The following is a 22,856-nucleotide window of genomic DNA, read 5'->3' as shown; positions in this document are numbered from 1 at the left end:
TATTTTGGGAAAGAAAAAGGTAAATACAGGAGTACCATGTGTATAAACTTAAAATGAGGGGTACCATGTGTAATCTGCCAAAGTTCGAGGGTACCATGGGAAATTTCCGTTTAAAATAAGATGGTTAATAAGCTTTTATTCTACTAATACTGTAACACCCCCATACTCCGAGTGCCTTACCAGGACCACTCAGGTATGAAGACATCACCATCTCGGTTGCCCGAGGTATGATAATCAAATAGACAAAACAGAAACAACATTTATTATAAGTAGTTTAATGAATAAGTACAATCCTCGAAACCAAACTGAAAGTACAATACATTATTCCAAACTATCATTTCTCAATCAAATGTAAATAAATGTTAAACTACAAATTAAGACTCTATCGTCATGTCGTGGCCATCCCAAATATCCCAAAGATCATCTCTATACCTGTTCAATATCTGCTCACCATCCCCGAATGGATCACCGCAGTTTTACAAAACAACACCGGGTCGACTAATCACACAATCAATATAGATAACAACAATAAGACAAACAGACAGCTGAACTGTCACACACACCCATACACCACCAACTCCCATCATCTCAATACTGACTGTCCACTGGACCAGCCCTGCCAGTGGGGGACCGCAGCCGTTCCCACCTAAGCCCCGCTCATCGTACGAGCGATAACCCTGTCCATTAATGTGCACATCCCCTTTCGTGGCGGGTTCCACGAAGGGCGAAACTAGGGCGTGAGATCACTCCCGCAAGTGACCCCACTCAGCCGAGAACGCATCTCGAGAGCCATAGGAACCAATCACAACCACAATCACAATCACAATCATCATATCAAATAACTAACTACAGCACATCACCAATATCCCATTATGGGACTAATACTGAGTAGAAATCCTACCCGAAAGCACAACACGCAGACGGTATCTACAAATGCCTCAAAACGCCTCTTCTACAAATTCTCCTCCTAACAAATAACACATAAAGGCTACCAATTACTTACTATTCATAAAACCCCCAAATCCTAAATTAGGGTTTGACCAAACCTAGCAAAACATTATATAAATTATATTAAAAGCTTACCCTTGACGCAAGGAATCCAACGACACGAACTACGACAAGAACTGACCGTCGAACTCCGGAATTGTTAAGGATGCGATTAGGAAGATGATCGATCGCTTTCTCTCTTAAACAGGTTTTAGGTTTTGGTAAAAGTGAATTAAAACAACGACGATTAAGTTTAAATACCCTAATCGCATAATTAACAAAACCCGCGAAAAACTCCCCGTAAACCGGACACTCGATCGAGTACCCAAGGTACTCGATCGAGTACCCTACTCGATCGAGTGCCCCACTACTCGATCGAGTGCCCAACAGTCGAAACTATTTTATTCGCAACATACCCTTACTCGACAGAGTAAGGGCTACTCGATAGAGTACCCCCCCAAGACCATAAATACGGAGTATTACAGTCTTCCCTCCTTAAAAGGAACTTCGTCCCCGAAGTTCAAACCACTACTAAACAAAGGTACTCCCATAAGCTTCCCGACTCGAAGGTCAAAATAAACACAACGTAAAACATGCTACTAACCCAACTTATCCCGACAAACATACCGACACAACATATAAAAGGGGTGTAAAAACTCTTAAAAACTCTCGCGATCATCTCCTACCCCCCTAAAAGAAACAAGGTTACGTCCCCGTAACCATACATACCTGATCAAAAAGGAAAGGGTAACGCTCTTTCATGATGTCCTCCGCCTCCCATGTAGCTTCCTCGGTCTCATGGTTAGACCAAAGGATCTTAAGCAAAACTGTCTCACCACTCCTGGTCTTTCTAACTTTTCGGTCTAGGATCTGCTTAGGCACCTCAAGGTACGATAAAGACTCATCCAGCTCTAAGCTCTCTGCCTCCAACACATGTGACGGGTCACTCACATACTTCCGCAACTGCGATACATGAAACACATTATGCACTCTCTCCAAAGCGTGCCCGGTAAAGCCAAACGATAAGCCACTTCCCCAACTCGCTCTAAGATCTCATAAGGCCCTATAAACTTCTGGCTTAGCTTGCCTTTCTTCCCAAATCTCATAACTCCTCGCATAGGAGACACTTTCAGAAGAACCTTGTCCCCAACCTGAAACTCTATGTCCCGACGATGTAGATCTGCATAACTCTTCGTCGATCCCGAGCCGCTCTCATCCGTTCCCCGATCATCTTAACTGCTCCACCATCTCATGTACCATCTCTGGTCCTAAAACCACTGCCTCAGCACTATCGTCCCAACAGATCGGACTCCTACATCTCCTCCCATACAAAGCCTCAAACGGTGCCATGCCAATACTGGTGTGATAGCTGTTGTTGTAAGAAAACTCTATTAAGTCCAACCTCTGCTCCCAGCTACCACCAAAATCCATCACAGAAGCTCGCAACATATCCTCAAGAGTCTTGATTGTTCTCTCGATCCGCCCATCTCTGTCGTAGGGTGAAATGTCTTTGTACTCATCTTCAAAGTCGTTCCCAACGATTCCTGCAACTCCTTCCAAAACCTCGATATAAACCTCGCATCTCTGTCGGACACTATGTCCTTAGGGACTCCATGTAACTTAAGCACGTTCTTTCGATAGGCCATAGCCAATTGTGCCTTAGTCCATGTATCTTTCATTGGAACAAAGTGAGCGGACTTGGTCAACCGATCCACTATCACCCAAATCATATTGTTACCTTGTTGACTCTTAGGTAAACCCACAATGAAATCCATGGAAATGGATTCCCACTTCCACTCCGGCACCTCCAAAGACCGAACCTTACCTTGTGGTCTTCTCTGTTCCCCTTTAACTCTCTGGCATGTCAAACAACGGGACACAAACTCAGCTATCTCTTTCTTCATCCTAGGCCACCAAAACGTTTTCTTCAAATCTTTGTAAAGCTTGTCTCCACCGGATGAACCGAATATGGTGTGCAATGCGCTTCCGTCATGATTGTCTTTTTCAACTCCTCGTCATTAGGAACACACCACCTACCATCAAACCTCAAGCTACCATCTGTATGAATGGAAAACCGGACACTGTCCCTTTCTCTACTCCACTCTCCACTCCACTATCTTAGGATCCAAAGCCTGTTTTTACCTCGAATATCATCATAAAACTCCATGTGTCTTTGTCATATCACCCATAGCATCTCCTTTCCGCATCATATGAATCCCAAAGCTCGCTACCTCATCCCTCAACCTCATCAAAGATAGAGCCGTACACAAGGAATGTACACTCTTTCTACTCAAAGCATCAGCAACAACATTGGCCTTTTCTTCATGGTAGATGATTTCCATGTCGTAATCACCAATCGCCTCCATCCACCTCCTCTGTCTCATGTTCAACTCCTTCTGCGTGAAGATGTACTTGAGACTCTTGTGATCAAAAAATACCTTAAAGATTGCTCCATAAAGGTAGTGCCTCCAAATCTTGAGAGCAAACACCACTGCACCCAACTCCAGGTCATGAGTAGGGTAGTTCTCCTCATAAGGCTTCAACTGCCTAGAAGCATAGGCAATTACTTTACCATTCTGCATCAACACACATCCCAACCCATTCTTCGAGGCATCCGTATAGACCTCGAAATTCTCGCTCCCTTCAGTAATGCCAAGACAGAGCCGTGGTCAAACGCTCCTTTAAGGTTTGGAACGCCGTCTCACAACTCTCATCCCAACGAAACCTGTTCTCTTTCCTCATCAACGCCGTCATCGGTCTAGCTATCTTGGAGAAATCTTTCACGAACCGTCTGTAGTATCCAGCTAAACCCAAGAAACTCCTAACCTCAGCAACATTCTTCGGTGCTTCCCACTTTGTCACTGCTTCAATCTTCGCCGGATCCACAGCTACCCCATCTTTAGAGATTACATGCCCCGGAAAAGCAACCTTCTCCAACCAGAACTCACACTTGGAAAACTTAGCATACAACTCATGATCCCTCAAAGTCTGCAACACGATCCTCAGATGCTCCTCATGCTCCTCCTTAGTCTTAGAGTAGACTAAGATGTCATCGATAAACACCACTACAAACTGATCCAAGAACTGTCTGAAGATCCTATTCATCAAATCCATAAACACTGCCGGCGCATTAGACAACCCAAATGGCATCACCACATACTCATAATGGCCATACCTCGACGTGAAAGCCGTCTTCGGTATGTCCACATCTCTAATCTTCACCTGATGGTACCCCGACCTCAAATCGATCTTAGAAAAGACCGTTGCACCACTCAACTGATCAAACAGGTCATCTATCCTTGGCAAAGGATACTTGTTCTTTATCGTCACACGGTTCAGCTCCCTGTAATCTATGCATAACCTCAAAGTTCCATCCTTCTTCTTCACGAAAAGAACTGGTGCTCCCCAAGGCGATACACTTGGTCTAATGTATCCCTTCTCTATCAAATCATCCAACTGCTTCCTAAGCTCCTCCATCTCCTTAGGACCCATACGGTACGGTGCCTTAGAGATTGGCCCCGTCCCTGGCTTCAACTCAACGGTGAAATCTATCTCCCTCTTCGTTGGCAACCCCTAATCTCCTCTGGAAAGACATCTGCAAACTCCCCACCACCGGTATCTCATCAACCGCCGGGCTCTCTATCCGGTCATCTCTCACATGGCACAAAATCCGAGGACATCCCTTCCTCAGATACGACTTCAAAGTGACAGCTGCAATCAACTTAACTTTGGGTTTGACTAGAAACCCACGATAAGACACACTTACACCCTTAGGACCTCTAAGGGACACTCTCTTTGATGACAACCATCTTAGCCTTATACTTTCCTAACCAATCCATCCCAACTATCATCTCAAAACCATTAAAAGGAAACTCTAGCAAGTCTACAGGGAAATCGACTTGCCCAACTATCAAAGATACATCTCTAAACAACCTCCCACACGATACGGACTCACCCGAAGGTATGAAGACTTGCTCCCTAACCGACTCATATACTCTCAAACCCAATCGTTTTTTACATGACTCGGAGACACAAACGATTGAGAAGCCCCCGAATCAAACAAAACAAACGTAGGAATACCATTAACAAGGAATGTACCGGTGATAACGTGTGCATCCTCCTCACCGCCTTCTTGTCCATCATGAACAACTTGCCACATCGGTCTTCGCCCACCTCCCGGACAAGACTAGGCGATGCGGTCGGCTTAGCACCCGACCCTTGATTGTTGTTGTTGTTCATCGGTGTCTTCGATAAGAATTACCGCCGTTGCGGTTGCCTCCACTCGGTAGCTCGACCTCCCGGTTTGGCCATGATCCACTGGTCCGTTGCTCGCAAAGCTCGTGCGGTCTCTCGAAAAGATCCTGCGCTCGTGCACTCATGTCTCTTGTGGCCTACGCCACCACAACCAAAGCAGGTCACTCCCCAACTGTTGCTCACACTCCCACGACCTCGCCCAAAGGAAGTTCCAAAGACTAAACCCGGACCCGAAGAAAATCCCTTAGATTGATTGTGGTTGCCTTTCTTGAAATTAGATTGGCCACCACCCTCGCTCTCGGACTTCCTCTTCTCTCCACCCGACCTCTCCCGAGCCATCTCCACTAGTCTCTCGGCTCTCCCACCTCTCTCATATGCTTCCTTCACATCAGTAAGGACTCCCACGGGTAACTTATCCATAATTTTCGTGGTTAGCCCTCTCTCAAACCTCAAAGCCAGATTCTCCTCACTCAAACCCATATCCTCAGCATATCTGGATTTCTCATTGAACTGTCTGTAGTACTCAGCCACAGACATCTCAGCAGTCATCTTAAACTTGTCGAACTCCTCTCTCAACTTACTCCTCACATGCTCTGGTACGAACTCCTTCCTCACAGCCCTACGAAACTCCTCCCAAGGTATAGCAGGTAACCCCTGGTTGGTATATATCTCCTTGGCACTCACTTTCACGGAATCCCACCACTTGCCAGCTGCCTCCCTCAGATAGAATGCAGCCTGATCCACTCTCATCTCATCAGGACAGCGAACTAAATCTAGTATGTTCTCCATCTCCCTCAGCCAACTATCAAGATGGTTAGGCTCCTCAACTCCCTTGTACTCCTTCGGGTTAAACCTCGCAATATAGAGGCTGACTTTAGCATGGTCAACCTCCTTCTCCTTACTCTTATCCTTGTCCTCATTCACTCTCTTCGGGTCTCGGTAAGAGCGTCCCCGTGTTCCAACATCTTAACGATGTCATCCGTAGTCATAAGCTCCGCTCTCGCGTACAAAGCATTTCTCTTGGGCGGCATCTTGAAGCTATATAAGAAAGGGATAAACATAAACACGCGTACTAAACCTCAAAACACGAAACGCGCGCCTGAACCTACTCGATCGAGTATCCAAACCCACTCGATCGAGTAACGGGCTACTCGATCGAGTGCCCCCATGTACTCGATCGAGTACCCAAACTCCAGAACCAAACAGACCTTCTGATCACTAACCCACTCGATCGAGTATCTAGGCTACTCGATCGAGTGACCCTTTCACTCGATCGAGTACCCATAGTTACTCGATCGAGTGCCCCAAAACTCGATTCTGGACTCAAAATCGTTAAAAACCTACCCGATCGAGTCAGCCTCACTCGATCAAGTACCACCAATACGTAAGAGTTACCCGCATATTACGTCACATACTAACATGCTAACTTTATAAAATCATATGATATCATAATAAATATGCTACGCATTTACTCTACTATCAACAAGATCAATTCATCATGCCATTAAAGCCACATTGTAAACATCCAACATGTTATTCCATCATCACGTCTACATATATATATTACTTTTCTTTCACATTCTCAACTTCTCCTTCAACATCCAACAATCAAATCACACATTCCATCACATTGTCACGCAAGTTACTAAGCACACACATGACTCAACACACATTTCCCCCATGTGACCGGTTCAAAGTTGTAGGGCGAACCCCGCGACTTTAGGACGTCTCCCAAGCCTTTGCACTAGCTCCTACAACTTTTACCCGGGTTCATTTTAATTGACTCCCTATGTTCATTAAGTTCATTGGTTACGGGTTTCGGGATCGTCGCTCGATACCATTTGTAACACCCCCATACTCCGAGTGCCTTACCAGGACCACTCGGTATGAAGACATCACCATCTCGGTTGCCCGAGGCATGATAATCAAATAGACAAAACAGAAACAACATTTATTATAAGTAGTTTAATGAATAAATACAATCCTCGAAACCAAACCGAAAGTACAATACATTATTCCAAACTATCTTTCTCAATCGAAATGTAAATAAATGCTAAACTACAACGGAAGACTCTATCGTCATGTCGTGGCCATCCCAAATATCCCAAATCATCTCTATACTGTTCAATATCCGCTCACCATCCCCGAATGGATCACCGCAGGTTTTACAAAACAACACCGGGTCAGTACTAATCACACAATCAATATAGATAACAACAATAAGACAAACAGACAAACGAATCACACACACACCCATACACCACCAACTCCCATCATCTCAATACGACCGTCCACCGGACCCGCCTCCCGATGGGGACCGCAGCCGTTCCCACCTAAGCCCCGCTCATCGTACGAGCGATAACCCTGTCCATTAATGTGCACATCCCCTTTCGTGGCGGGTTCCACGAAGGGCGAAACTAGGGCGTGAGATCACTCCCGCAAGTGACCCCACTCAGCCGAGAACGCATCTCGAGAGCCATAGGAACCAATCACAACCACAATCACAATCACAATCATCATATCAAATAACTAACTACAGCACATCACCAATATCCCATTATGGGACTAATACTGAGTAGGAAATCCTACCTGGAAAGCACAACACGCAGACGGTATCTACAGCTGTCTCAAAACGCCTCTTCTACAAATTCTCCTCCTAACAAATAACACATAAAGGCTACCAATTACTTACTATTCATAAAACCCCCAAATCCTAAATTAGGGTTTGACCAAACCTAGCAAAACATTATATAAATTATATTAAAAGCTTACCCTTGACGCAAGGAATCCAACGACACGAACTGACCGTCTGAACTCCGGGAATTGTTAAGGATGCGATTAGGAAGATGACTGACTGCTTTCTCTCTTAAACAGGTTTTAGGTTTTGGTAAAAGTGAATTAAAACAACGACAATTAAGTTTAAATACCCTAATCGCATAATTAACAAAACCCGCGAAAAACTCCCCGTAAACCGGACACTCGATCGAGTACCCAAGGTACTCGATCGAGTACTTTCTCTACTCGATCGAGTGCCCCACTACTCGATCGAGTGCCCAACAGGTCAGAAACTATTTTATTTTGCAACATACCCTTACTCGACAGAGTAAGGGCTACTCGATAGAGTACCCCCAAGACCATAAATACGGAGTATTACAAATACGAGCTAATAATACTAAGTCGGGGTGTAAATTAGACTACATAAGATGTAAAAGGGGGCCAAAAACGAGTAAAATATTGTGTTGTCACCGCCTTCTCTGTTTGTTTGCAGAATTTAGTTGGTAAAGGCGTAAAGCCGTTAAAAGGCTGATACTCATGAGTCATTATTTAAATTTGAAATGCGTCAGCTGCAACCCTAACTTCAATCCCTTGGGGTGTCACTTACACCCAAGCACAAATAACTTATTCACTTGTCTCAATTTCTTTTCTTTTATTCCTCTTAGTTGCCTTATTTTTTCTTAGGGTTTTGATAGGTATTTAAGCATTTAATATCTTCCGTATTTGGTATTAAGTTAGGAATTCAAGACTAAATTATACACAACCCAATGCAATTAATGCATATCTTAAGAACTTGTTTCCATATTTAGTTCCTTTTGGGTTGTATATATCAAAACCCTTTTTTTCTTATCGTCTTTTCGAGTTCCCTCTTGGTGTCTATAATTTTCAACCCCTTACTTCAGTTCACTCTATTATCCCCATTTGCTTCTCTTATTTGCAAAAGAATTTTGAATAATGGGCATAACTGGTTGAAATGGAGGATTTGTTCTATCCTCTTATAGGTATGGTTTCGGCTAGGTGGACTAATTCTTCCTTGTTGTTTTGGTAAACCATCTATCAGTTTTGAAGTTGCCTTTTCTTGAAATTGTGTATTGTTATATAAAGATTGTATCTCGTAAAGCGATATGTTGCAGCCCTGTTGATTATGACATTACAACTTCGGTTATAAAGCGGGTTCTGCCATTTGCCTTACGCTATCTCTATAATTTGCATAGTGAAAGTTACAATCAACACAAGCTGTCTGGATTCAGCAAAATATGTCACTTGCGGATTGTTGCAATGGAAAAGTTATTTTATCAAAATGTCATAATCACGAAGAAAATTTATTGCATATCCAAGAAACGGTTCGAATGTAGCTCCGTTCTTCAGGTACCTTGGTGGCCCCGTTGCTTCTTGCCACTCTTTCATATGGTTGATTCGTATTATGTTTGCCTGATTGGACTCAATTTTGTAGGATAACATTCTGTACACAACTAAGGATTCAGACCTTCACTCTATTTTCATGGAACTCTCTCGGTTACTATTTGATAGTACTCCAAATTTACATTTGGCCAATTTTCTTCACATGATAACTCTCATGGCGAAATCAGGTTCAACTGAAGAGCAAATTGAACTGTTTATCCTGAAACAGAAGATGATAAACTACCGAATGAGGAATTTATCTCGTCTCTCATCTCTCCACTTACCTTGCTTAAGAATGATGTTGTGGTCCCAGATAGTCCTAACATTAATTACCAGATATCGAGCAAGTCCAAGGAAAAGTCGACTTCCTCTCGCCCCCTCTCTCGTTATCCGGAAACCTAAGTCGACCATGAAGTCACACACAGTCATTACTAAACAACTTGATGCTTTACCAAGTACAAATGATGTTCTAGATCCTGGTCCGGTACTCTTCCGTCTTCTTGAAAATAAAACAGTTAAGGTAGATGACCTGACCCGATCGGGCATCGTAGCTTTAGTTGATCCCTCCGACATTGCTTTGGAATCCCTTCGGTTTGAAGAGGAGCCATCGAAAGCAAAGGGGTCCACCTCTCAAAAAGCAAAGGTGCGAACCTAAGCACCAAGGGAAAACCAACATTCTCTAGCTCGCCTTTCTGTCATTTGGAAACCTAAGACAAGTGCAAAGACGCAAACCGTCATCACTAACAAAGATGGCGGTTGGGCAACAATGATGTTTCTGATGGTATACTGCTAGAAAAATCCGATACTTTGCCAGGTGCAAATGATGTTCCAGAATCGGGTCCCACACTTCCCAATATTCTCGGAAATCAAATGGGTCGGGTAAATGGCCGGACCAGTTCAAGCATGGGCGGTGCCATTGATGCTCCCTCCGACATTGCTTTGGAGTCTTTTTGTATGGAAGATGATGCATCAGAAATCAGTGGAAAAGCTCTGGTCCTACAAAGTACATGTAGCTCTCGAACGCATTGACCGGTAGACGGGGGAGGAGGTCGCTTTCGATACTACACCGAAACAAACGTGGAGCTGCTGTGAAGTGGGTTAATCAAGAAAAGGAGACGGGATTGTCGTATGACATTTTGGTGGGGGAAGAAGAGAGCAAAGAATACATTGAAGTAAAAGCTTCTAGAAATGAAGGGAAAAACGGGTTTAGGATTTCCAGACAAGAATGGGAATTTGCGATTGAGAAAGGGGATTCTTTCGGTTGCTTATGTCAATCTGTCGATCGTAATCTTAATAATAGAGTAATCTGTTTATAAGAATCCCGTATAATCGTGTCAATCGGGGAGTTTCGACTGGTTACATTGTCCTCTAAATGCTACTTCCTCCAACGATTATAATTCTTCTTATTCGACTTTTATCATCATATACTTTGCATTGTGGCGGAGTTATCCAAAGATGCGGTTGAGGGTTTCAAGTTTTAAACACTATCGCTGCGGCATTTTGGATGGCATTGCCTGCATATAACTTAAATTCTATTGTTTTGAGCAATGTATATATTAACATTATTATATCAAGTGTTCAATTTTATCCCATGTTCATGTCGAACAAGAATATCAAACCAACAAGATTACTCCTACAACATTGTTCATATAATTGTGTTAGTGGGGAAGGACTACCTTTAAATAGCAAAACGTTAGAATTCCAAACTTTGGCCTAAACGTGGACCATTCACGTCTGACTCTAGTCTTGAACGTGGACCATTTACTTCCAAACCTAGGTCTAGGCGTGTATGTTCCGCGTCCAAAGTTGTCCACGTCCAGGCCTAGGGTTAAACGTGAATGGTTCACGTCCAACGTTTTCTTACACCGTCGTATTTTCGTAAACGGTTATTTCTCCCTCGTTTTTGTCTGTTTAGGGCGCCGTAAGAGAATAAGCTATAACCTCCACTTGGAATTACTTCAATATCACGTCTATAACTTAAATTATGACTGTTTAAAGTTAACTGTTATTTAATATCGATTTGTTGTTGATTTCGATTAAGTTGATTAGTGACATTGGCATAATTAGTAACTCGAAATTTGATTTTTTTTAAAATCAACTAGTTTTTAACCCGTGTAAAATTACACGGGCATGTAATTCAATATTGTAAATTAGCAAGATTTATAAAAACAATATAATTATATTTTCTATGTAAATTTGAATTATAAATTACATTTTTAATTATCAAACGAGACGTAAAATACAAGATGTCAAATTTTGAGAAATGTTAAAACTTATACTCCCTCCTATTCAGCCTATACTTCCCCTTTTATTATAATACTTCTCACATATATTGGAGAAAGGGGAACTATAGCCTGAATAGGATTGAGTATTTTTTTTTATAAAACTTATTGTAAATTAGCAAAATTTATAAAAAAATATAATTATGTTGCCAATTTTTTTTTTTTTGAGAAATGTTAAAACTTATTTACTACTCTACTTTATTATTATTATTATTATTATTATTTGGTATAATTTTATTTGGTATAAATGATACACTAAATGATTTGGAAATTGGAAACCATGAAAACAAAAGAAAAAAAAAGAACGTGGGTGGGTGATGGGATGATGTCACTATGACATCATGTGACACTTTTTCTCCTAACGCAATTGTTGCTTGTATTTGTGACGTGGCTTAACCATTGTTGTTTATTTGCTCTTGCTTTAATAGAAGTAAGATTCATTTTATGTTTGTTTAAATTTTAATGTTGTTTCACTTGGTGATTCGTTGTTTTGATTTTAGAAAAAACAATTCATTTTCGGTCATTTAACATTTTCCGATCCCAAAGATCAAATTGAAGGTCTTCAATTTTTCTTATTCGATATTAGTTGTTAGTTTCGATTTGTCTATTAAGTTGTTTGTCGATTGTTTACTTGAAATGTTTGGGTTAAAGAGGGGCAAATTAGGAAATCTATTTAATATTATCGAAGTTATTTAGTAATTTGTCGACGTCAAGAAGAATCAGAACAAAAATGAGGACCCAAATGACCCAAATTCAAACCATGACCTCACTTAAACAAGAGCACAGCCCCACATGACAAATAACTCAAACTGACACAATCTGACCCATAGTTGACCAAACTTTGGCGTTCCCATATTGAGCCAATATGATAGACCCTATGTCCCTACTAATCGCTCTAAGGTTGAGAATGATCAGACTTCATGCACGACAAATCCCAGGGCTGAGAATGGTTCAAGTGACTAGGGAAGGAGATATGAAAAATATTTGATCTTCGTGCCAATTCCTCACACGAGCCCAGCATTCATGTTTTATTGTCCAATAGTTCTGCACATGGATGATACAAAACTTCAGAGTGCACGAAAACTTGCATAAGGCGGTATCTGACACCTCAAGCATCAATATCATGCATTTTGCTGAGTGCTTGTCCCATGCTTCCGTTCCAGGGCTTTTATAACACTTCTCTTCCTCCCTGCTCAAGAATTATGTTTTGTATGGAGCATTAGTTTTACCTCCTTTTATTTATTTTCTTTTGAAATACAACTCCAAAAACCAATGAACAAATACTCAATAATTTTGACAAGAAAAAGATGAAAGAATGACACCATTCTTCATTTAAATCTAATTCTAACTCATGAACCATAAATTAACAAATCTTTTACACTTACTCTGTCGTAAGACGGTCTCATGTTAATATAATGTGAGACTATCTCATTTAACTTATAACTACCTCATTTATATTCTCATATAGTCATATGGTCAACAATCTCATGACAAGATTTGGGCAAAGAAAAATTGCCACCGGTAAATGCACTTTTACTCTTGTGGTGCGTCAACATGGGCTTAAACAAGGAAAAGAGAAAGGAAAATATTTGGCAACATTGCGACAAAACCACAACTGGAGAGAAACTATTTTGAGTTTTTGGACCACTACAGACCGGAGAGCAAACCTCAACAAATTCCAAATCGAAAGACCGGACCGAGATGAGGTAGATCCGGGTCGGTTTGAACCGTCCTGTCCTAGCCTCGGCCGAATTATGGACAGTCCTAGAGAGTAGGGCACATTATTGTGGCTATACTAATACTTATGTGGTGCAGACTGCAGACCACATACCATTATACCATTACCCTTGGCAATAAAGGCACACTAATATTATCATGGGACAGATATATACGAGTCCTTGTGCATGGCAATATCAACTTTTCCGACAAACAAAGTATCACTAAACAGTTATTCTCCAAGGACAAGAGCCATTACCTGATAGTGTATGCATTCTGGATGTCACTTTCTTGGGTTTCTTGTCAGAGTTGTCACTTTCTTTTGTTTTTCGTTTCAATAGAGCATCATACTTTTCCAACAACCTTTCTTTGTCTTCTTTCAAGTCCAGCAAATCATATGCATCTACAACCTTTTGCACTATTGACTTATCAGGGGGCTTACGACCAAAAGCCTCAAGGCGTTTAAAAAGCTGCAAAGTAGAGATTAGGAATGTTAAACAAGCATCATATAAGAATGATAAACCTAATGGGAAATATAGGATCTACTCAAGCCCATGTTTTCAAAAGTCGAAACTCAAACTTGCATAATCTTTCCACGGAAAACCAGCATTGGAAATGGAAGGGAAAGAAAAGAAGAATAAAAGAAATACATACAAAAAAGGACAAACCATAATAAGTAAACTTTGACATCATTACCCCAATGCCTGGAGAAGCTCCCACAAATAGTGGGGTAAGAGGGGTTGGATGTACAGGGTTTTTCACTTGTAACAGCGAAGAGATTATTTCCAAGTGACCCTGTTAATTGAAAATGGGACGACTGGACGACCATGGCTACTTCATTAAAGGATGGACAAAGGGTTCGTAGAGACATTTTGATTCAGTCCACAATATTCCAGGCACTAAAGTTCTTAATCATTGGCTCCAAAGATGGACGTAACTCTAAAACTAAACTTCAAGTCAAAGATAGTCAAACTCTTCAAAACTCAAAGCTAAGCATCAGTCTCTTCATCCCAAAACGATTGACAGTTTCATTGAGGTCAAGTTTTCATTAAATGAGTGGAACTAGCCAACCCTTGATACCCATCTTCACCCCAGGTGAAATTGTACTCTCGTCTGCCCCTTCCCAATTGATGTTATTGATAAATGGTGATATAGCTAGATTATAATTGCAGTAACCTACTATAACAAGTCATCAATCAATATGGACAAACAAATTGTAATAATGATCATTGGTCTTGGGACGATGGAAATTAGTAAATATAGTTATATGAAACGTGATAATCTCACAACAACAGAAAACATTATATTATGGACATAACACATGCTGGTGACCATAAGAATAAATGTGATGGAATTACAAACAATCTTCAGTTTCATACTTTCATTCAAAGATAATTTTACTCGTGAAAAAAAAAAAAAAGAGAGATTTTAACAAAACTTTTGGATGTTTGCAACAGCAACAGATGGAGTTTCCAGAGAAGTGTGGTTTCTGCCAGCCCCCCACCCCCACCCCCTACAGTCAGAATGAGTCCCTAGTAACTCATGCATTGGAACTTGTTCATAACATTGCAGAGTCCTGGCGCCCTTCAAGCGGGTTATCAGGCAGAATTCAGAAAGTGAATAAAGGTTCCTATTTTCACTAACTCCCTTATCTCCCCTTTGTGAAGTATTAGATGGGCCAAATGAACTCTTCTAAAGATGGAAAGAAGACATTTCTTATCCGTAGGTGATGATCATAGTTAACTTCTTTGCCCATTTATAATTTCAAAGACTCAAACCCATCGATAGAATTAGCTATCTTTTCAACTTGTATGAGGTGACACAAAAGTTAATGAATTAGGGAAAGGAGAGAGCGTACTAGTGACTAGTGAGAAGATCTACTATATAAGGAAAACAATGAAGAATACAGACATGGAGAATCAACATAAACATGCTGCAATCAGCCCAAAAATGAAATTGATAGTCTATGAAGACAATAAACACACTACAACAACAACCACCTGAACTTAGTAGATTCCAACATTTATATTACATAACAAAGAGAAATGACAAGATCAAGGGAGGTCGAACATATGCAGCCTTACTCTTGTGTTTAACAACAAAGAGAAATTGTTACTAAATGACCCATGAGAAAATTGTATTTAGACTAGCATCGAATGCCTCTTACATCACAACAAATAGAAACGCAACCAATGTAGTGAACCTTTTTGCTTCATTCTATAGTAATTTGAACCAAAGAATAGTGATTATTTGGCTCCCATGGAAATGGAAACTAGACATGGCCAATACTAAATAACGAAAATGAATGAAAACAGATCAGCAGGGAAAATTAACTAAACCGGCAGCTTAATGAAATGGTGTGGAAGGAGGGAAATTACCTTGACAATATGGTCCAACATAGCGTTTCGCAAATAAACAGAAATCATGAGATGGCAAGCTTGCCATGGTACTGAATGCAGATCATTACCCATCTTTTTCATCCAAAAATTATGAGCTTCATCGGCTCTGTGATCCTTGTCTAAAGCCAGTATAAGCTGTTGGTATGTTCCCATGGTGTTGCCTTGACCTTTGCTTAACATCCATTTTATAACCTTCAAAACCAGAAACCGGCCTCGTGAGATGTGTGTCAAACCAATGGCATGCATCAACAACAACAACATACACAAGCAACATTATGTTGTGCCTCAATGATTACACCTAAGGCAATGTGTCAACGACTTTACCCAGAAAGGTTTTCGACTTTTCGGATGAACCACAGTCAAAAGCTCTGGTTTAAATATTAAGCATTTAAGCCAAAGATTCACAATTTTTTGACTTTGGAGTACAATGGAAGTAATACTTTGAAAGTTGGCTCCTTAGCACAAAGATCCTCCATATTAATGATGTGAAACAAAAACGCCAGATGAAAGAAGAGATACCTCATCCTTCATTTAGCCAGAAATAACAAAATGAAGGGAAAAGGAACAGCCTTAAGAGCACCGGATGCAAAGATAATGCATGTTATAGTTCAAAAATTAAAGTGGAAGGCTCATGTAAGGCTCTGCTACCAGATATGATTGTCAGATAAGGAAAAATATATTATACATACAAAAAAAGTAGAATCAAGGAAGTAAGAAACAATCTCAAACTAACTACCTCCACAACTTAGTAGTAACCCTTACCCTTAACACATGCTTTCTTTCCTAACAAATGTGAGTATAGAATCAGGAATACAAGAGTGAGAAACGAAACAATACCTGCACAACTCTATGCCATTGTTGCTCCCTCTGTAGAGTAAGCAAAACATGCTTAAGGGCGGCAATTGGAAAATTCTGTTCCCATGCGACATAAGTGTCTAGCGCACCATAGATAGCATCTTTGCTATCTCCCGGCTCTAAAAGCTGTCATTAACGTCAATTTCAATATAGCATAGATGTGTCACATTAATAATGTCATACTGCGAAAACATACTGACTTTGATGAAAGAATATAAAACATACAGTTTTGATGAGAAGGGTAGTCTTCTCTTTTCTGGAAAGATTGTGACCAACAGGTTTGGGTATTTCATTTCTTATTATTGCGGCGTTACTAGGTTGCACCCACTTTCGATCCTTTATATTGTTGGACTACACAGGAAGAATGAAGAATGAAATTGGATTAGCATATCTATACTATGTTGTCCATTACTTCGGTAACAATTACCTCCATTTCGAACATGACATAAAGAAATCATAACAAATACCTGAGTTGGTGTTGGTGTAAGCGGGTACGGGGTAGTAGTAGCAGTAGTAGTGAACCAATATCTGTGGGGTTGACATCCAATCACACCGATTTGAATTCGCCAAGTCTGAGTCTTCTGACAAACAACAAAAACAACTTCTTGTGACTAAATTTACAAAATACCAAATTAAATAAAAAATAATAAACAAACAAGCCTAAATATGTTATACGAGGAATACTGCAGTTGATTTCAACATTAGATACTACTGTGTAGTTGCTAAGTGGTCTTCTCACTCAGCCTTCGTGACGGCTTTCTAATTTCTATGCTTTTGCGACCTTCCCTTTCCCTTTGCCTTTCTCTCTCTTTCATTTCATACCTACCAAGGACCCTTAGTATACTAGCAAATACCAAGTAAAAATAAGACCCCTTCACTCAAGTTATCAGAATACAACGACACTTTTACATCACATCTAGTTTAGGGCTCTTCTTTCGGTGCTTCGTCCAAAGACACGACCAGACCGAGTTATTTGGTCCAAGACCTGGCAAACGCGTCTACCGGATCAGTTTGGGTCGGCTCAATTTCGGGTCGGGTTGGGTTATTTCAGGTCAAGCTCGGGTCTTCAATTGGAGGGTCGAATCGGGTTCGGGCAAGGTTTTCCAGGTCGGGTCATTCGTTTGGGTTAGTTTTAACAAGTCTCTTTGGTCCAATTCCACGGTCCACCTATCTATGTTAGTTTCGTCTTTAGTATGGCCCTGAATCAAGCCGAATGGACCATAGACCAAACTTATCCAACAAAAATCTTTAAAATTGTAAATTTATAAATATTTCTTTTAATTAATAATAATATTTTGTTAGTATTATTTTGACATTCTCTGTCTACTGAAAGAATAGGAAAATCTCCAAATTTTCCGCCTACAACTTATAATGGGCCTAATCTTTTTGTAGTTTACACTATAGGTATGTACGGAGTCTATGTTTTTAAATATATTGAGAATACGAATGATTACAATTTGCATGGATTTGACGTACAGAAGATTTACCTTTACGTTATTTATGAAAAAAAAAAAAAAGTTAATTGACCTTTCCTTAACCTCTTAAAAGAGGTGGAGTTCAAAAAATACTTCTAAAAATACAACAGTTCTCTATCTACTAAAAGAACTAGATTTCAAGCCCGATCGTTGGCTTGCTAAACGTCTTAAAACATTTGCTAAACGTCGCTCAATAACTTCTCACCATCCCCGAATGGATCACCACAGTTTTCAAAACATTTAAACCGGGGTCAGTTATTGTTCACATAAAACAATACAACAGAAACAATACAACAATCATCAAATCTCCATCGATCCCATTTTGCTGACTCAAATTGATGATAGTAATGAGTGGTTGGTTGGGAGAATGGAAGAAGAAGAAGACTCTGATGAGTTGGTCTTTGATGATGATAATTTGACTTGGAGTACGGTAGCTAGAGCTTCAGGGGTTGAAGAGTCTAGCTATTTTACTAGATCGTCAAGATTAAGGCAAAATGATGCATCTGGTTCATCAAGAAATGATAAAGGGAAAAGAGTTGCTAGTGGTTCAAAGCATGGTCGTAACATTAATGACGATGAGGAGGAAGAAGAAGATATTGGGGCAACATCAGAAGAAGGAGATGATTTTGAGATAGGCATTATAGATGATGACAATGATGATGCTGATGACGACTTCTAGAATTGTTTGCCTTTCTATTTTTGCATTATGTTCTTTTTATATTTGAATATCTTAAGTCCAAGTGTTTAACGGCTAATTTAATGAATGATATGTGATGTGGAACTTGATATTTTCTTTCTTTTAATATATTTTTGATGTGAATTAATGTGTTTTAGTGATACTTAGTGTGTAGAACTAGTTTAGAGGCACATACAAAAAAGAAGCGCCTCGCGTTCAAAAGGCGTGCGCCTTCGCCTTGCGCCTCATCGCCTCGGTGCGCCTTGCGCCTCCTCAAACTAAGATTTCATCCGCCAATGTAAGTATATTTTATTTAACAATTCTTCATCATTCTCTTTTATTGTTACTAATATATAATGAAATAGATGATGCGGCCGAGGAGAGTGGCGTACTACACCGATCATGAAGGCCAACAAACTTTGCAATCCATGACCAATTACCAAGGTACCGTACCTGATATGCTTTCCGAAAGCTCAATTCAATCAAACAATTTGACAGCTTCTTTTGCGGGAGTTAGATGGTAGAATGTGTATCACTAGCCAAAGATTGCAAGTAAGTTAATTTCTAGTCTCATTTCATGTTAAATGTGTAAATTTTACACTCACTAATTTATATGTTTTGTATATTTGTTCATTTGTTCATTAGGATTTTGTTCGCAACCGGAGAAACCAGCATTAACATGGTACGTGTATGTCAGTTTATACCCAAATTTATGTGGTTTTGTGTTACATTAAGCTATATACATTGCATTCATTTTTATCAAGGTAAAAAAAAACTCTTAACTCTTGTTAACAAATGTTACAGGTTAATCTTTTGACAGTTTTGGGGCACATCAGAACTTTGAAGTAAAACCAGAGAGGATAAAGAAAATATGGGACAAACAAGAGGAAGAAACTTGTTGATGCAAAAAGAGTTTTGATCTAAAGATACTAATGATTCTTTTAACCATTGATGAAACTAGTAATGAAGAAACACGTTGGAGTATTTGACTTTATTTATTTTTTATTTTTATTTTTTAATGGTTTGAAACAAGGGTACTGAATTGATGTAAGTTTGTTCTCGTGTCCGTAACAATTAGATTTTGATACTTTGAATCCTTAACGATTAACTTTTGTACTTCGGGTCCTTAAAGCTACATTATTGTATACTTTGGGTCCTTAGAGTATACTTTACTCCTTACTTCTTATCAAAATGAGTATTTCTTGGACGAAAACGTCAAAATATTGTCCTTTGGTTTTAAAATAATTGCAAGTATCTTGCATATACTTCACTCTTTTCTTCGCATTCCATAGTTTTAACAAAGTATTTCGATTCGCTCGTTTTTAGTGAATTCATAGCAAATTGGGCCGAACTGATTCGCGGTTCGTAGGTGTTGGAGCAAATTCGGTAAGCCTATATATCAACCATGAACCTTTCAGTCATCAACTCAAATCCAAAGCTAATCCTAGACATCAACTCTGCGCCTCATAAAGTCCCACAATTTAGAAGAATACAGATGGTTTACTGATTTTGGAAGAAACAAAAAAAATCAGAAATTGTTTCCAGTAGACCTTGCAGCCTATGGCTTCACAATAAAAAAAAAAAAAAAAAAAAAAGCAGTGGACAGGAAATGAGGCATTAAATTCCTTATATTCCAGCGCAGCACTTCAAAAAATGATTTCTAACCTTGGTTGGAAGATGAGAGAGCATATATTTCATCAATGCAAAGAGAAAACCTTTTGTTGGGGCTACTAATGGAAAATATCAGCAACAGATAATCCAGCAAGCATTATTCTCTATTGCAAGTAGAAAACATCTGATCCAATCTCTGACAAGTCGGGTACAATGTTATACGCTTGTATGTTTTTTTATCTAAAATCTGTAATGCAAATCACAGCATACATTCGCAGTGGGCGGGAGCAAGGTTACCGGATTCGCTATGAATACGCCTTTACAAATTCGTGATTCGCTCTTAAAGGATGTGTTTTTATGTATTTCAGCAGGATAGAATTCGCTCTAAATGAGTCGCAATTCGCAAGGTACCGGAGAGAATCCGATAAGCCTGGGTGGGAGTGGCCCATTCCATTCCCCCTGTTAAATGAGCTAGAATAGGAGTGTATATGGGAGTTTAGCAAGCCTAATCCAATCTTATCCACGTAGCCATAGACAAGATGACAGGAAAAGCGAACACGAAGCGCTCTAGATACATCTTAGCGCTCTCTTATTCACAGAAATAGAGCCACTATTACATGTTTTCATCTTCTGAACAATAAAATCCTTCCTTAGACAAAAGCTACTTAGCCAAACTACCCTAAACATCGTTATGGAGCATAGCTAACTTATGCACAAACTACATGCATTTGCAAATATATCAACCCAAAAGCCGACACTATTCCTCCACAAATACTCAAGACCAAAAAATGGTGAGTTAAAGAGTTACCCCACCATTATTCCTAATCAATCTAAAGCAAAAAAAGAGTACTCCGTATTACTCATACAGGAAGAAAAACGCCCCGCTTTCGCATTTAACACTACAAATCACCAATAATATACCGCAAATAGGCATAAATCAGCATCCCTCCGAAAAAGGTAAAAACCAAGAAACTCATTGAAAAACACTAAACAAAAATGCTCCACAATTAGAACCATTAGCACCTTAAATACTCATCGCAAACAGCTAAGTCGTAAAAATTAACAATAACAACAAGAATATTACGATTAAATTGATGAAGTATACTCAAACAGCTACAAATTTTATGAAAATCGAATCAAATTTTAAAATGAATAATCAAAGAGAAAGACTAACAATGCGATCTTGGAGAAGTTTAGCGCCTTCGGCAACGGCTTGACCAGCTTGAAGAACGACAGAATCGGCGTAATTTTTGACGGTACGAGTGATATTGTTCTTGTTACCGACTTCTACAGCCTTGTTTACCGCCGTACGCAACCACGACATTATTATTATTATTATTATTATTATTATTATTATTATTGTAGAAGATCCGTCAATGGAGGTTTTGATGAAAGAGATGATACTAATTGCGAGGTTGATTGTTTGTTTCCGGAATGAAATGCGTAGCATTTGAGGTCCAAATATTTTTTTATATAATCAGCAATCTTTTAGCTCCTAATTTTCAACTACCTTATCATTTACCTATTAAGATTTTCAGTTAGTTTTTCAATTTTCAGCTACCTTTTCAGGTTTCAGTTACATTTTTAGTTAGGGTAGATTATCAGTCAACTCTCCCAAGTCTTAAGAGTCTGCCACATCAGCTTTCCAGTAACTTTTATTATTTCTTTATTGTTCAGACTCATCTCAGACTCACCTCAGATTTTATACATTATACGTCAGACTCAACTCATACTCTACTTCTCTTTTTTTTAACAAAAAGAAAGTACACATGTTGCCCACCCATTGAATAATTTTTCTTTAAGGTGGAGTCAAAACTCACCCAAAGTCTTAAATTGAGTCTTAGATTTTTAAGGCTCAACTTAAAACTTTGTTAAGACTCTGTCAAGACTAGGGTAGATTCATTACAACGAAAATGAGGGAAACCGACGGAAAAATTAAAGCCATACTGACGGCTTTTCCGTCGATATTTTAATTTCCTTACGGAAATTCCGTCAGGAAACAGAGTCAGCTTATTTCGTCACTAAAAACGTGTCTCGGAATTTAATTTCACGATATTCCAATCATCGACGGATCACGGCGACGGTAAACCGTCATTATATCTAGGAAAACAGTGACGGTTATTCCGTCTGCTTTTTATTATACTGACGGTTATTCCGTCAGTGTTTTCATGTTACTGACGGTTATTCCGTCAGCAGTTAGACACGTGGCAGATACCTGCAGTTTTTCAATTTTCAGCTATCTTTTCAGGTTTTAGTTACATTTTTAGTTAGAGTGAGATTATCAGTCAACTCTCCCAAGTAGGGATGGCAATTCCACCCTTACCATGTGGATATCCATTCACCCGAAATTAAATGGGTGGGATATGGATAACGAATTTTTTTCGAATTTAGGGTAGGATATGGATATGGGTGAATTTAGGGTGAG

General features: G+C 39.7%; 1 protein-coding gene across 2 annotated transcripts; it reads right to left on the bottom strand.

Moving 5' to 3' along the window:
• Nucleotides 1-12,442: 12,442 nt before the first annotated feature.
• On the bottom strand, nt 12,443-21,874 carry LOC141633548 (pentatricopeptide repeat-containing protein At4g18975, chloroplastic-like). 2 transcript variants are annotated; one of them, XM_074446002.1, is made up of 7 exons: nt 21,606-21,874; nt 17,137-17,247; nt 16,895-17,020; nt 16,652-16,795; nt 15,794-16,006; nt 13,675-13,885; nt 12,443-12,888 (listed from the first exon to the last, which is right to left on the bottom strand). In XM_074446002.1, the coding sequence occupies exons 1-7, from the start codon at nt 21,753-21,755 to the stop codon at nt 12,821-12,823; spliced, it is 1,023 nt and encodes a 340-aa protein (XP_074302103.1). In that variant the 5' UTR covers nt 21,756-21,874; the 3' UTR covers nt 12,443-12,820. The 2 variants fall into 2 exon arrangements, with proteins under 2 accessions (XP_074302103.1, XP_074302102.1); XM_074446001.1 differs by having other exon boundaries at nt 17,137-17,250; nt 21,606-21,873.
• Between the last annotated feature and the right edge of the window lie 982 nt (nt 21,875-22,856).

Source organism: Silene latifolia, chromosome Y (genome assembly GCF_048544455.1).
Source record: "Silene latifolia isolate original U9 population chromosome Y, ASM4854445v1, whole genome shotgun sequence".
Lineage (NCBI taxonomy): Eukaryota > Viridiplantae > Streptophyta > Magnoliopsida > Caryophyllales > Caryophyllaceae > Silene > Silene latifolia.
The sequence above is the reverse complement of the archived record's forward strand: the minus strand, read 5'-3'. Positions and strand labels throughout refer to the sequence as shown.